General features: G+C 47.2%; 1 protein-coding gene across 1 annotated transcript; it reads left to right on the top strand.

Annotated features, from left to right (window-relative positions):
* The first annotated feature begins 734 nt into the window (after nt 1-734).
* On the top strand, nt 735-1,738 carry LOC131209758 (cytochrome c oxidase subunit NDUFA4). The gene is made up of 3 exons (XM_058202893.1): nt 735-896; nt 1,061-1,207; nt 1,343-1,738. The coding sequence occupies exons 1-3, from the start codon at nt 855-857 to the stop codon at nt 1,403-1,405; spliced, it is 252 nt and encodes an 83-aa protein (XP_058058876.1). The 5' UTR covers nt 735-854; the 3' UTR covers nt 1,406-1,738.
* Nucleotides 1,739-16,927: the final 15,189 nt, after the last annotated feature.

Genomic DNA, 16,927 nt, shown 5'->3' with positions numbered 1-16,927 from the left:
ACGATGTGCAAAAATTGGTGTTCAATTTGAATATAAATTGAATAACATAAGTCTTAATAGACACAATAATGTCAATAATGTACGTTCAATTGAATACAAAACTTGCTTTGAAATCCTGCACTTCAATCACAGACCAATCTTGCTGTTGAAACTAAATAGAACAACGAAAGACAAACTTAAAAGCCTAAATTATCTTTATTTAATGCTATCTGAAAGATTGGACGAAACAACAACAAAAAATACGGCCCGGTCCGTTCTTCTAAGATTAAAAGAAAACAAAATAACGGAATTGAATTCGTCCAAACTCTTGTTTCCAATCACCGTTTTGCTTCGAGACTAGACCAACGGTATCGCCCCCTATTCTCTTTTATCAATTCAGACGAATCCGCTTGCCAAATCAAAACGTTTTGCGATATGGCTTTCGCACGGCTCGATTTTGCAAATGGTATTTGCGTAGGTCAGTTACTTGTTATCTGTAAATGCGAAATGTGCTAATCATCCAAGATAAACGACATGTGCAAAAATATGAATGGCATGTGCGAACAAATGACAAATTCTTTGATAAGACATTGATTAAGATAACATTTATTCGCTTGCAACATTATGTTCTATGTTCTACGATGCACCAGATTCTGATCATCAAGTTCATGTAACTTGCATTTGAATAGGGCTGTTCTCGCGAACCGGTACAAAACCAAGACGTCAAACGCCACTTTTCCAACAGAGTAGTTTTTCATCAATCGGTTCGCTCGCCTTCAAAGAAGGGAAAGATTGTCTGGCTGCCATTTCACATAGTGCGCGGTGTGTAAAAAGAATCGTTTTCCCCCCGAAAAAAACTTTAGAAATCCAGCAAAATGCAGGGCCTTACTATGGCTAGTTTGAAGAAAAACCCAGCGGTATGTATTGAAACGACATTGACCAGAAATTGTCGGCGAAATATGCGTTTGTTGGTTACGTCACAGCGTAGCGCAGACTGCACTTTTGTGTATCAAAAAATTTGCAGTAATCAACATTATTTGTGCCAATTAGGTTTATAACATTTTTGTATTTCATACTTCAGCTGATCCCGCTGTACGTTTGTATTGCCCTGGGAGCGGCAGGATCTGTGTTCTACACCCTTCGTCTAGCCCTCCGTAGTCCTGAAGTAACCTGGTCCCGTAAGAACAATCCGGAACCCTGGGAGGAATTCAGAACCAAGCAGCATAAGGTGACATTGCCGTGTTATGTAAAGTGGTTCTCCCACAAGCTCGCAAAGGGCCATTCATCGGAACAACCACTTATAAATAGTTCTCTCCTTCGTGCAGTGGTGGTAAACAAACCCTTTCTGTTTGTCTATTTACAGTTCTACTCTCCGGTCAGAGACTACTCGAAGATCGAAAGCCCGGCTCCAAAGTACACCGATTAAGTTGGTAAACAGTATTATCAACCATAGAAGCCGCCGGCTAGAATGAGACAGCAAACAGTTATCCTTAGCATCGCAAGGACTAGATCAGCGAGCGATCCCCGTGGTAGTGCAGTCTAATCTATCGTGCAAAACAGCCGCAGGAATGATTGATTTAGCAAAATTCGATCGATCAGTTGGTACCAAAAGCACTATGGGTGTCAAGTAACGGAAACCCGCATCGAGACTATTGGAGCTTATTCTAGTTTGGTTGGCGTTGCGAACTCTTATTTGTAAATGCGGTCCAATATCCGAAGATTGATGCGCGGTTAATAAAATCTGCTGTTTGAAAAATTATTTCATGTTGCGAATTGTCCTTAGTTGCTTTGTTGCACGAAATATGGACTTATTAGAACAGAGGGAAACAAGTGAAGAAGTTTTTTTGATCAAGTTTCAAGTTTTTTTTTTTTCATTTGCTTCCACGAATTTTTTACCACACGAAATATATTCATATGGGATGGATATTGATATATTTTTCGATGGTGAATGTGGCTCGTTATGTACTACTACTATGGAACATTCTGCAATCTGTGAAATCCGGCAGTTCAGAAAACAAGCCTTGCCAATGACGGTTCATAGTTGATAAAACAGAAACGTAAATCTCATCGGCGTATTAAAATATGTTTTATATGAAAAATATTATCCAACTGACCGTAATCGTAACCATACAAGGAGTAGTGGAAATTAAAAAGAGATGTAATTGACGAAACATGATGATTCGAGAACTGCCAAGAAAGCAAAACAGAAAACAAGAATTTAAAATCATATATCAAGTTTTGTCAAACGCAGTACCAAGAAATTAGGTTTTATGTTGTTTCTATTGTTATTGCCATACCTGTTGTGTTTTCCCAAGGTGACGTCACTGCATTGTACAGCCGAACAGCTGGTGAGTTCGGTACCAATAAAATCAGTTTCTCGCCATCGCACAGTGGGTAATTTGTATTCGAAGGAGGTCATCTTTGTTTTTAAGAAGAAAATGGATACTTTTTTCAACTTTATTGTTTTCTTCTGTTTTGACTAAATTCTACATTTTTGTGTAATACACGCTTTCATGCAATGATGGTTTATCGTAATTCGAAATCATTATTTGAACTCACTCATACTCACTATTATACTCTGCTCATTACTTAAATTCATGGCTAATTTACCTATTTTGAGAAAATGTAACTAAAACTCACTTCCTAAAATAATGTTATGAGTGATGACAACCTTTTTCCCATAGTCACATAGCCTTGTCCGGGATCACAGAGAAATACAGAGAGAGTCAGAGAGAAAAACAGAGACCGAGCAGAGACACAGAGAGAGAGTCAGGTTCGAAAGTCAGTTCGTTAGTCAGTTGGTCAGTAAAAGTGAGACACAGAAATCAAATTTGAACCGTTTGAAATAATTTTTTTTTTCGCATTTTGCGCTTAGAGAGTTCGGACGTGTTTTCCGGTTCCGCTCGCTTCGCAGAGCGATTCTCGGTACCACTCGAACGGTTCGGTCGTTCGGGTTGCGCGTTTTCTTTCTCTCCTTTCGTCAGCTGCGCCCCTGCGAAGACAAAAGAACCACAACGGACACTGTGGAGCAGTGAAAAGAGTCCCGGTGAAAGAAAAACCGACAGGGAGCGAGGGTGGAAGCCAAGCGTGTCCGAGTAGAGGAAAACGGCAACAGCAAAAACAGCGGAACCGCACCCGTCCGAGGATGAGCCGCGCAGCGCCGCACTGCCAAAGTGGACGGTGACCTCTTGGCCACACACTTGTCACATGCTGGCCCCGTCCGTTGCGTTCCTGGAACGTCTTTTTCTTCACCCGTCGCCCCAAAAGCCACCCAGCGCTCGCCGCTAGTGCGCTCTAACGGTTTGTATAAGAACGGAAAGCGAAACGGAACACGGAGGAAGTTTGCAATTTGATAAGAAAATCGAAGAAAGCGCCTCGTTCTAGCTGGGGAGCGCCGTGTTTGGTGAGTGTATATGGTGTGTGTGCATCGTGATGTGTAGCCGTAGCAACGACGGGCTGACGGAGGGATTTTCATCGACCTTAAGAAAGTGCTATCCAACGGAGGTGTGAAAAAGAATAGTGAGCCTTTGTTTTTCGCTTTTCGTCACAAGTCGAAAGTGTGGTCCTTGTTACGCGACCACTAGTCCAGAGTCCCATTTCACGCAGACGACGAATCCTTGCGAAATAGTTCGAATTAAGTTACGTTAAAAGTGTACCAGTCCGGGAGCACGTTTGGCCAGCCGCTGGTCCGGGGCGTGATCGAAAATTTTCATGTAGACCGACCGACGACCGACTGCTGTCCAAGCAACGCCTATGAAAAAAAGGACCTTCGAGTCCTCGTTGAGAGGGATGTGAAAGGCCGTGCGGCCAAAGAGGTGCGTGAAAAAGTGTGAAAATATGGCACAACGTTCGCGGCCCGAATTTCAGTGATAAAAAAGGTGCACCCAGCGACAGCAGTTCGCGCTGGGCTTGGCCCGTTGCCATTGGCAAACGAAGCAAAAGGATGCGCTGTGCGCGTGTGTGCAGTTTCGGTGTGTCATTGTGTGAGTAGCCTTCGCGTTCAAATGCGCACGCGGTGCGTGCATTGTGTGATGATTACTGATTGCCGAGGAAAGGCAGAGCACGACACAGAAACCGAGCCGTGAGCTCACCAATACACGCACAACGGGAAGTATCCTTACGCTGTTCTGCCAACATTTCGCGGGGCGTCGGGGTTCCCCCTTGATAGTCACGGCGGCCCAGGAAGAAAGATAAAAACAATTGGATTTGGCAGCATTTGCCACCAATTCAATCACCGTTTGCAGAGCCCCATTGAGCTTCCAGCACTCTTCCTTGCCAGACCAGTAACAACAGCAAACAAGCATCATGCCGATTCCAGTGTTTCTCGAAGGTGGGTTTCTCTCTATTGCTTTCAAATTAATCATAGGACATAATTCTTGTTTCATTTTCGTGCTCAATAATATCACCATTCGTTATCAAGGTAATACTCGCAGCCGAATCAACTAATGATCGAAGGAAAATAAGCCACCCACGACATCGCCTTGCTTTATTATAAAAACAAATGTCATCGATATTTTTCATTTTTTAATAATCTGGCTTCTCGGCCGTTGGGCACTCGTTCGCCAAGCAGAAACATTGAACTGCTTCCAACAAGGCTCGACACTGTCGACACGCTCTGGTCTGTTCCGGTTTGATGCGTGCTGCGATGTTGTTTTCCGGCCACGCTTTCAAGCGTAGCCGTGCACGTTATCGCGATTCCGATAACTTCTTAACCAAGCGCCGCGCACGGAGGTAATGGTTCTTGGCGTGGCATTCAAGGTTCCATCATCTATCGAAGTCCAATAATCTCGAGCAGCGTATAAGACAGCGCGCATACTGTCGGCAGAGAATGGCTAAGAAGACAATGGATGAACTTCTTGCGAGTCTCTTTCCGCTAAACCACCGCATTAAGCTGTCCTTGTTGGAGCGCCGAAAAGAATGATTCGATTGCCTTCGGTGCGGTCATTCATCGTCGCTGGACCATCGAAGAATTGGTGCGAAAGAAAATATTTGACGTTGTCCTAACCAATGTCAACTCATCATCTTACCTATGTTTTGTTCAATGACTTTTCAGTTTAGCAAAACAATCATGGCAACCATTAGCAGTGCTCCTGGAACTGGGAAAATTCAGTCATACATAAAGATACACTTAAATGGTTGTATTGTTTTAGTTGATTTCTTCCAACGCGTTGATGACACTACGCAATGTTTTATCATTTTTATGGTGGTCCCACAATTTTATTAAGTTAAGTGGCAAACAGGCTCGCGTGACTGAAATAGGCCCTAAAAACAAAGCATAATTGCGCAATGGTTGAGCTTTTTTTGTGACAGGGCTCCCGCGTGGCTCTTTTTCCATTTCCATTCCACTCTACTGCCTATTTCCTCACAGAATGCAACTTGCGTCATGCGGGACCGTCGCCGTTCCTTTTTTCATTTCTGCGTTGTTTACATTCCGCGCTTTCCACACTATTCTGGGCTGGGTCCACGACGCATCAAAAATTGAATTAAAGCCGTCCTACGAACGGTCCCCGTCTGACATGTTGCAAGGCGACGAAGCAAAAAAAAGCAAAACCCAAAGAGACAAGACACAATCGGCCGATGGCCGCCACCGTCCATACAAAGAAGGGAATTTATTTATTTTTTTACCACACACAGTTCCAACTCATGTGACTCGCGTCGCCAGCCGATGGGGTTTTTAGCGGCCACGGGACAGGAATATTGAACGACTCAGAATGGTGATCCGCTTCCGGTTGGGGTTTCCTTGGCACCACGAACACGTGAAACATTCCACGCTATATAGTTAGTGATGCGAAAATGAGTTTCACGATTTGTTTACATAATATTTTATTTATTTTATTGTGTTTTTATGAGCGCGACCTTTTCTCTTTGATATCGAGCGCTCACGATTTCCGGCAAGGACACTCCGGCCGAAATAATAAACAGTATGAAAATTCATAAACACCAGTAGAAGGTTTCGCCTTACCATTACTCTTTTGAGATGAAACAACACAAACGCGGTTTCATTGAGAGCTGTAGTCAGCAAAATAATCAATACAATAATCCTCAGTTTGTCGCTGGTGAAACCGTTCGCTTTTGATGCATCTTCCAAACACAGATGCGCCCGGGTAAAGCAGCTGGTTTATGTTGCGAGAAAGCAAAGTCATTCTACACCACCCGCTCCTCCTTCCTGGGTCTGCCAATGGGCCGCCCTCGAGCCTCGAAAAGGGTGTCCTATTGCCAGAACCCCTCTGGTCTGTGGCACGCACCACATCGGCACACACCGACACCTTCGCACCGACAGAGTGTAGAACACGTGCGTAACAAGGAGGAACTGACGCACGTGCGCACGCACGCGAGCAGCTGTCAAACGGAGCAGGACTTCCACCGCGCCAGAAGGAGAAAGGTTAGCAAACGACGAATACAAACAAACCTCCTGCGCCCGTCACGCAACCACCTTAATAGTGTGTGTTAAACACGGCGGCCCAAACAGTGACCACTAACGTGATCGAATGCTGACAAACGTCCTGTTTCGGGAGCATCTTTTTCCATGTTTTTCACTCCTCAATTCTGATAGAGCCGAGGATAATTATTTTGTTCCCAAATCGTTTCGGGGTTGATAATCCCTCGATCGGTCGGAACCTGCACGAACGGTTCCCTATTCCCTAACACCCTTACACACTTACATAATGGCATAAGGCAGGCAAGGACGGGTACAGGATACTGTGTGGTTCCGACATTTAACAATATTGCCAAGGAGAATTCAGTTTTTCGCGTTTCGATCCGCGTAAAAAGTACTCAGGTTTGTTGAGTTCGCTAGTCGCGTGATAACTCCCGTAGCCAAAATGTGCCAACCAAAAAGGATGCATACAGGCAACGAGTGACATTGGCAAAGCGGTGGCGCAGAATTGCAAAACCTCTAAAAAGTTCCATCCCGCTCATAGCTAAGGGCAAGCAAAAAATGAATCTCCTTACTTTGCTGCTTTGAAGTGTACCATACTAAATTAATAGGGAAAGGCAATCCATTGCAGTCATTTTTGCCATGTGCTTATGACAATTATTCTGGACGCGCGCGTGTGTTCACAACGCCATCGGGAATATCAAAAAAGGTTTATAGGTTTAACAAGTCGCTCCGTTTAATTGGCGCTCATATTTCAATGTCCGTCCGGCTTGATTCCACAAACGATGTCCTTTCTGCGATATCTGACGGCAGACCACCGGCAGGCCTGCAGTCACAGAATGTTTGACAGAACAAGTGGAAGTTATTGCTTCATACCCTCAACCACGCAGATACCGATCGCTCGCAACCATCATCTCGCATGTGTGGGACTGTCTCTCCCCGATCGGTTGAACAATTGTTTGTCGTGATTTATAAATCAACCCACGAGCATAATACACCACCCAGTCAGCGGTCACACACAGCAGCGGCCAAAGGACACCGCCGCGCAGCATTCTGGTGATCGTCGTCGGTGTTCGCCGACCCATGTTCGACCGAAGGAATGCATTTATGTGGGGTACTCCAAAATAAGTGTACAATTTTATGCGGCGCTGGCACAGGTAGACCCAACGGAGGAGGGCCCACTACAATGTTGTGCCTGGACCCGGACCCGTGCTTTCAAACATTGTATTTCGTGTGTGTCTTTAGTAACCAACGCCCAACCAACCGAACGGCAAGGTTAGTTGGTGGCGGTCTGCCAACCTCTCTAGGGAACGACCTGGCACAGCAGAGTCGGTCAGCCACCGCACCACGGTCGCCAGCCACCATGCGGCGGTCGGGTTCGTGAGCAAAATATGAAACTTTCAGCACATGTTATCTACATTTCTGTACCACCCTCTCTGTAGGGGTAGGCGCTCAAGATCACCATATGTATGTTTGTGAATGCTCCAGGGCGAGACTAATAGACGCGTCTAATTTGGGAACATCGAATCGAATTGCCCAGAGTCGTGTGAAGGGGGCTCGTGGCGTTTGGAACCGATCTTCGATTGACACACTTCGAGGCCATACATCGTTCTCGTGCATACCGGCGCTAATTAATTATGTCATTAGTTTGCCATGCTCCGATGGGTGGGCCGATGGAGCCCAACATAAGCCGTTCGAACCGTTCCGCCCAACAATAGGGTCCACCAGTCCAGCGGCCACTAGAACTAGGGGACACTAGAAGGGATCCGATCTTGCTCGTACGATTAAGCCATAAACTAAGCCACACTTCCTTCAGCTTGTTATCGTTAAGTAGCGCAATAATTGAAATATTACATTTTCCTTCTCGCGCGCGCGCGCTCTGGGCCTTTTATTGGAATCTGCGACCTGCCAGAGCCGCGTGTTGGGCACGATTTAATGACAAACGCTGCCTTTAATTACCACTCAGTGGACACACTTCGCAAATCCGCGAGCGCACCGGGCCCTGCATAATCGCCACCGCGAAGCCGACTTGGAACAACTGCTTGGTGTGGGTGTTACCACAGATAACAAGTTGTCAGGTTTTCTCCGGTTTCGATCCGAAGTAGAACCACCGGGCGGCGGGCCAATCACTTTTCCTTTTTTTTTTTGGTCGGCACATTCCGCTAATGTGTTGACGGTTTTTATCAGGTCTTGGCGTGGCCGGTCCCAGCGACCGGTCCTACAAACTTTTTAATTACTTTCAAGCGGGGTACCGGTACGAAACATCGCGCGCCACCAGGTTTCCGACGACTGAGCTCTGCGTCCTGTCTAGGCGTTCGAATAGATAGGTGTTGTTCTTAACATGCTATGTTGTGCGCGCACTAATCACGACCCCACGACACGTTTCGGGCATGGGACGGAGGCAGCATGATTGATTCTTGAAAATACGCTCAAATTTGTTCCCAATCCGTTCTCGAGGACATTCGATCGGCACTAAACCCCTAGCTTCAGTCATTAACCTGATTGATTGAATCTTGCCATTTTGAGGCAAAAGTTTGTGTAAGCGTTCAGCGTTGAAGCACGATTCATTGCTATTTGTTGTGGCAAATTATTAAATTAGTTTTAATCGTTTTCATCATTCATCGCGTCACATCACTTTCACCGTCATCGCCGATCGCACCGCCGTAATTTAATTTTCACCGTCCTCTAACAGGCACAGTTTTCTTCGCATTTAATCTTAATTTGTCTTCATTCAACTCTTGCACGGTTCGCTTTTTCAACTGAAAGTCCATGCTTTTTTTTCTTACCTTAAGTTGGACCTTCCGGTAGCGAAACGTGCACGATTTTTCGCTAATTAACACCGTGGAAACAGGCATATAAAACTTGCTGCAAGCATTGAAAAGAAATTGCTTAATTTCTCAAAATCAACGCATCCACGAACAAAACACGAATTATTTGTTGAGGGCAGGGTGAGGAAATCCCTTCCCAAATGGTGCTAGAAAATCTAAAAACTATCCAGCGTTGACTTCACGATTGCGTCAATAAAAAGCCATTGATTCATGATGCCCGCGGTCGGTCGCGAGTGTCTCAGTACAACTTCGCTGGCAAAGATGATGTCCCTCATGGCAAACGGGTTCGTACGTTGTTGAGCAAATATCACTTCAAATGAGTCATGCGACGATGACGACGCCGGGCTGAGTAGTGTTCCGGAGCCGGAGACACTGCCGCGAAGCGAAACATATGAGAATCAATTTGTCGGGCCGCCCCGGTCACGGTTGGTCGTGAGATCGCAGATTGGAAGTGTATAATGAGATTCCCACAGCCTGAACCATTTTCACCACCATCAGACACCCGAAACATATTGCTGTGACACTTCCGCCATGTGGCAGGCCCATTCGCTCTGTTGGGCCCCATTGTTCTTTGTGTTTGGGGAGAAATGGAGAGCAGAAACCAACAGCAGTTTCTTGCCGGCTCGTTTCCTTGCTTTATTGAACATTTCCAATACATTTTTAATCTAAACGTATGGCGACCTAAAACCTGAATTTTTTGGGGCCCTTTGTAGCACCGTTTCGCGATTGACAGGCGAAAAATCAATATCTCATGATCCAATTCGAAAAGGGATAGAAATAGGGCGCAGCGTGCATACTACTGCGTTCGCTCGCCTTTTAACAAACGGCTGTTCAAGTACGCGATGAGGGCCTATAGAATTTACAACGCGGCCCGTTACCGTTCCTATGTCGACCGTCTGCAATCCCGCCTGCGCTCCCATCCTAAGTCCTTCTGGCGTTTCGTTGGTGCTCGCAGAGGCTCTGGCTGTCTGCCTAGTGCTATGTACCTCAACGACACCATTGCCGACAACCCTGCTGACATCTGCTCCCTGTTTGCCAGTCATTTTGCTGCGTTGTTCGCGGTACCGTTGTCCTCAGCGGCTAGTCTTGACCCAGGCCTCTCCTACACGCCTGAGGGTGTGTTCTACGTATCCGAACTGCCAATCGACGTGGATCTGGTCGAGAAGGTCCTCTCCGATCTTCGTCTTTCTTTCGCTCCTGATCCGAACGGCATTCCGGCCTCTGTGTTTAAGCATTGCGCATCATCTCTGGCATCTCCACTCGCGCTGTTATTTGAACTTTCGCTTTCAACAAGGACCTTTCCTGCGGCCTGGAAGAAGGCGCAGTTGATCCCGGTCTTCAAAAATAAGGACAAGGCGTGCGTTGCTAATTACCGGGGTATTTCCATTCTGTGCAACGGCAGTAAAATCTTTGAGTCGGTCGTTCGCCCGTCCCTCCTTTCTGCAGTTAGCTCATGGTTGAGCCCGCACCAGCATGGCTTCGTTCCCCAAAGATCTACTGTAACCAACCTTATCGAATTCGTTTCCCGTACGGTGGCGGAACTTGATCGCGGGGGCCAAATGGATGCGATTTACACTGATTTTAGAGCTGCCTTTGATCGTGTGCCTCATGCTCTCCTTCTTGCTAAGCTCGGGAAGCTTGGTGTCGCTCCCGCTCTGCTCGAATGGTTTGAGTCGTTCCTGTCGATGCGCTCTTGTTGTGTTCGCATTGGGTCGTACCTCTCCAAGGACTTCGGCTGCACCTCTGGTGTCCCTCAAGGTAGTGTCCTCTCTCCCCTTTTGTTTATCCTTTTTATTAATGACATTACCTCTATCCTCCAATCCCCAGGCTATCTGCTTTACGCGGATGATTTGAAAATCTTCTTTCCTATTAATAGCATCTCTGACTGTTTGTCTCTTCAGTATGCGCTAGACGCCGTCTGCCTCTGGTGCTCCTCTAACCATCTTCTTCTCTCTCCTGAGAAATGCTCCGTCATTTCCTTTTCTAGATCCTCCTCTCCTATCTCACACAACTATAATATCTTGTCTACCCCCCTCGCCCGCGTTTCTTGTGTGAAAGACCTTGGGGTGACGCTTGACTCTAAGCTTACCTTCTCTGCGCACATCGAGGCAGTGTGCAGTAAAGCTTTTAGGTTACTGGGGCTGATTCGGTCTCTCTCCCGGGAGTTCCGCAGCATTGACTGCCTCAAGTCCTTGTATTGTTGCCTGGTACGATCTGGTATGGAATACGCGTGCATTGTCTGGGACCCCTCCTGCAAAACGCTTACCAATGCGCTTGAACAGGTTCAGAGGAGTTTCACCCGCATGGTGTTTTGTCGGCAGCTAGGGTACAGGTACTCTGATCTTCCACCCTACCCGATCCGCTGTCGTCAATTGGGCCTCCTGTCCTTAGTGGATAGGCGCTGTGTGGCGCAAAATCTGTTCATCGGTGGGCTGCTGCTGAGCACTATCGACGATCCTGCCCTCCTCGCCCGCCTTCCTCTTTATATCCCTTCACGCTCCCTACGGCGCCGTGATTGCTTCCTCATTCCCTTTCGCCGCACTCTTTATGGCTCCTCCGACCCCTTCCTCCGTTGTCTCCGTGCGTTTAATCAATCCTACTGCTACTTTGACTTCCACCTTCCTCTAGCGTCCTTCAGACGTGCCCTGTTACAAAACCTTTATCCAGCCTAGGTGCTGTTATCTGCCTCACAAAGGAGTCTCGTTCTACTTTGTTGTCCGTTTTGCTCTCCTCTCCCTCTCCTATTTCCTCTCCTCTCCTTAGTGTCTTAAGCCTCGCCTGTATAGCTTTAAGCAACCGGGTTTATAAATAAATAAAATAAAAAAAATAAAATAAAAAATAAAACGTTGCGTCGACTTTTTGCCATTCGTTTTTGTCGATTACTACAGCATATTCGGCCTAGCCTAGTCTAGTGTTACCTGCCCCAGTGTGTGCGCATAAATTCAACATTGTTTTGCCCATTTGAAATGCTAGAACGCGCTCGTGTTGCTGTGCTAACCTTTGGAAGCACTTGGAGCACGGCCAACGCGAAAAAAGGCGTTAGAGCACGGAAAACTTTACAGCACCGCCCGGTGAAAGGATACCTAGAAATGGGCTTGTCATTTCGAGGGAACTGACTCGATTGCCGTTCAGCTGTCGAAGTGGCGCGCACCGCACACTGGTCATAAAATGGTCAGCATGCTCAAACAGGAAGCGCGCGCAACATTGTACTACGTGCATTTCAAACAAAAGTAACTCTCACTAGCAGAGACACCTTTATGTAAAGTTCATGGTCAATCTGGTGTTGCTAGGGCCGCGTGGAAAAACAGGAAGTGGACTACGGTAAGCCTCTAGGAACCTGTGTGGTGTGGTTCCATCAACGAAGGTGACGATCCACAAAGTCGGTAAACACGTTTGTCAGCATATGAATACCCGCCAAATTCCAATGACAAACAGGTTCATCACTATGCTAAGTGATTGTGGTGAGCCCCTCTACCGGGGGGTTCTACCTTCGACCCTAAATTGCTGTCTGGGTGTGGTGGGGTTACACAATGACCATTACAGTCCCGTTGGTAACGTCCGAATTTTTACTTCAAAGATTGGCAACCTTCTCACATAACACCCGCTAGGTCTCTCGAACACTATACGGACATTCTCCACAGCCTGCGTGACGCTGTCTACTATATCGAGCTCGATCATCGGTGGCTAAGTCAGTGCATTAGCCTGTTAGACTTTGATTCTCTGTTCGATGCTTAACAAGCAGAACCGAACTGGGCACCAGCGCCAGTGAACGGCCACCGGTCTCTAGTTACCGGCCGGCAACTCACCAAAATTTATTCTCATATACCACGACGTGGCTGTTCCAGAACGGTCAAGATCGGAAAAAATTCCCCCTCAACGATCAGGTGGTGTTGTGGCTCGGCTTCGCTCCACCCGAACCCGATCACATGGCACACGGTGCACTTACATTGTATGTACATTTTCTATGTGAGTGGAGCCTTAGACATTCTAATGGTCAGCAACGTCGTGGTGGCGGCGGACTCAAGCGTGAAGAAAAGGAGAGAGAGCGAGAGAGACCGAAACAGAGCCCAAGATGGAAAGTATCTGGCGATCTATGTTGTGACTAATCGTTCGCAGTCTGATTGTACGGGCAATAATTACCGGGCTACCGTGTGTGCCGACAGTTTGGTCAGATGCCTAATTTATGGCTTCGATAAGAGTAACGCCCGTTGCACCGTTGCTGGCATCATGCTCAAGCCACGGCCCAACCCAACCTGCTTTGGATCCGTGATTTATGGAAACGCTGGAGTAGCTAATAGGTGATGAGAGCGCAGCGCACTTGACGTTCGATGTGTGATTTGTGCAAGTCAGGCGACGGTGGCCACGTTTGTGTGATTGATGGCTACATTGCAACGTATAGAGGGTGCCACAGGGACATGCCCTGACATGTTCCATACGTCGTAAGCCGAGTGGAAAGTGCAAACCTAATCGGCTGTTACTAAGTAACAGGACACGGCAAAAAGTATTCCCTTGCCAATCGAAAGTCGAGCGACATTCGAAATAAATGCCACCGTGTGAATGTTTGATAAAAGAACCCCGTTCGACACCTCCCCTATGCACCTGGTCTCGTGTTACTTTGAGCAAAAATAGGACCCCAATTCGAAAGGTTGTTTCAAAGTTATGCAGACAGAAACGTGGTTTGACGTGAACCCACCCAGCCGGATGACGGATCGAATCAATCTACTTTTCCCATTCTACCAATAATGCGAAAAGTGTAGAACGCGTGCGCACCCATGCTGGGAAACCTGGAACTTGTCATGCGGCGGGCGCTCGAAATCATGCTTCGAGTGTCACTCCAATGCTCTAGACCAGCCGACGAAAAGGTCCCCCCCGCTGGGTCTCTATCACGGTTATCTGTCCAGGGTTTAAAACCCGAATTTCTCACCGGGCAGGGCGCCATGATTAAACGGCAGCTGCAGTCCTCGAGGTCTGCACCCGGCCTGGCCAGTACCACAAAATCGCCTACGACTATTTATGGATCAGTTTGTATCAATTTATGTCGCTTAATTGAATCTAATCGCGGCAAAAGTGTCGTGGGGAGACATGGTGATTACCGCGGGCCGTCAATTAATGCCAACGAGCCAAACGTTCCGAAAACCTTGCCCCAGCTCTTGGACACAACTGCATTGCATTCGCGCGCCAAAAACTGCAGCCAAGACAGGACCTCCCAGCTGCGCCCGGACTAGTAATGATCGACAGAATGAGTTGGGCTGGCAGTTTTTGGATCGCCTAGATACTGATCTTTCCCTCGGGACCGAACTAATTGCTGCACAACCCGCTTAACCGGCTGCCGGATCTGGTCCGGGTCTGCAGTCTCCGGGGTATCACTGCGCACGCCTCACCAGCACCGGCACCGTCGACCACTGACTGGGAGGCATAAATTACCGTTTGCCGTGATTGACGTGTTCCGCAGGCTTAGCTATACTACTATGGTGCGGGTTTCGTGTGCCATTCGAGTTATCTAATTCACGCTGTAATTCTCGCCGTAATTCAATGCGCGCAGGGCCCCGGCAGCAATTGAACCCCGGGCCAAGACAACCACGATGACAGGCGCGCAGCCAATGGTCTTTGAGTTACTACCAGGCAGCCTGTACGTGGCGTAAGTCCAGATGCCTGGCTAGCCTCTGTATTGCTTTATAGTGCGACGAAAGCAATATATAGCCTCGTTGACAACGCAACCGGCAGCCACGCATGTTAAGCGGTTTCTTATTTATTTATGTTTATATCACACACCACGATTGCTGACCGGGCAATAATAAGCACTACACTCCTAAAACCCCCCGAAAAGGATAGGAAACCCTAGGAGACGGGTTTGGTTTGGGGCATTAGTAGGTTGGCCGTCGGCAAAACCAAGTCCCAAGACTGAGATATCGAATGTTTTTTTTTTGTACAAAATTGTCTGCTCCGTTGTCTGCTTTACGAACCCAAACCCAAGATCAAGGTTGCTGGCAACTAAGGGTCCACCCGGAGACCACCTGCCCTGCCCTGCCCTGCCGGCACTCTGGTTTCAGTGCTGTGCAAAAATTGATATGGCTCACGCGTGCGAAACACGATTCCGGGCCGATGTCCACGACAAGAGTCACAACCGACGAAACATTGCCGCCGACAGCCGTCGTGTGCCCTACACGCCAGGAACATGACCACGCTGCCTAAGCGGACCCGGGGCAGTATCAATCACGCTTTCGGTTTCGTTCGTCCAGACGCGGGCGCTAGTCCTTCGCGACGAGCCCCTTTTGCTGTACAGCTGTCAGTCAGGCGCACGCTTTCGAACGCCAGGTTTTTTACCGAACGCCTTAGTTTCGTTTTCCTTTTCTTCTGTTTTGTGTGTCGCTCGTGTCCAGCTCTGGGTCCCGCATTTCAACGTCTTACTTACGCACACGCTCGAGATGAAGCTGCATCGAAAGTGCGGCGTAGTCCAAAATCAGGCCGACGCGTAAGAGGCCGTGCCTTGTTTAGTTCAAGGAGCCGGCGACCAGGCGGCTATCAGACTCACCAGGCCGACCTCTCGCCTATGATGCTGTCGGGGAGCAGGCCCTCCAGATAACTATGTGGCGGGGTCGGGTCAGTTGCAGAAATGAGGTCGACCGCGGCCATGAGAGGACCACCGAATCGGGTCGACCAAAACAAAGCTCGGATAATTTTATCTTGTCTCGGGCGAGGGAATGGAAGGCCCCCGCCACAACGGCTACCGGCTCGGCGGCAGCATATCGAAACAGTTGTTAGAGATCCTTTGTCCTCCGGGGCGGTTGAGCCGTTGAGACAGTAGACATAAATGAGTTCGGTAATGGCCTGAGGCGGTGATTGTGCGAGTGGAGGGCGTGGAGCGTGCGTGTTAGCGATTAGCTTCGAATAGTTGGCCAAAAGGTCGATCCACGAACCACGTTTTTGTCAGCAGAGGACCGAAACTGGTAGCCATGATCTTATGCACTACCGACAAAGTTGATTTGTAAAATTTGTGTTTACTTGTGGTAGGTCCTACAGAAAGTACTGCCCGCTTTTGGAGCGTCGTATCGTATGGGTAAAGTAAAATTAATTCGTTTAATTGCCATAGTATTTTATGTTTTTTTTACCCCAATCGGTATCCAATTTTCACTAGTTTCATTCATTTGAACCTCTGGTTATTTGATTGTCGAGTCTGCAACTTTGTTTCATCGAAAGATGAGTTTTAGAAATTAGGGCAAACGTTCATTTGAAAGAATAACTTTTATTGATTTGACGACTGCAGGAAAATCCGGTCAATTTATTGCTCTCGATATTCCATGTACGATTTGTTCAACGACCGATTTTATGTACAATTGAAGTTCGAACACAATATGACTTTTATATTAATCAATTTGTTTTCGTTTAATCTGTGTAGCTCTCATGTCGAACCATTTCCACACCAATTCTGGTTTCCCAATATTCAGTTAAACATTTTTCTCGGTTGAATTAACTTTTTTGGGCTTAACCCTGATACTGACTAAAAAACCTTGGCAATAATATGAATACAGCGCATTACTTTCGATAGAAGAAACCTTTTCAATATTGTGTTTGGCCGAAGACGAAGGTTTTTCCTTTCGTCAAAATTGCAGAATGCTGCTTTTTGGTCAAACCATTTTGTTCACTTATTTTAGGAACTGCAAAAAACTTACTAATGAGGTGGGTTTAAGCACGGCAATCTACCATTTTGCAGCCAAGCCAAAACTTTGTCATGATGTAACGTTCT

This window comes from Anopheles bellator, chromosome 2 (assembly GCF_943735745.2).
Source record: "Anopheles bellator chromosome 2, idAnoBellAS_SP24_06.2, whole genome shotgun sequence".
Taxonomy (NCBI): Eukaryota; Metazoa; Arthropoda; class Insecta; order Diptera; family Culicidae; genus Anopheles; species Anopheles bellator.
This window is presented reverse-complemented; position numbering and strand designations above follow the sequence as displayed.

Excerpts from the sequence above, each read along its gene's own strand:
- LOC131209758 (XM_058202893.1), top strand. The coding sequence starts at position 855 with ATGCAGGGCCTTACTATGGCTAGTTTGAAGAAAAACCCAGCG. Across the intron at positions 897-1,060 it reads GTTTGAAGAAAAACCCAGCG|CTGATCCCGCTGTACGTTTG; the intron begins GTATGTATTGAA and ends TTCATACTTCAG. Across the intron at positions 1,208-1,342 it reads TCAGAACCAAGCAGCATAAG|TTCTACTCTCCGGTCAGAGA; the intron begins GTGACATTGCCG and ends GTCTATTTACAG.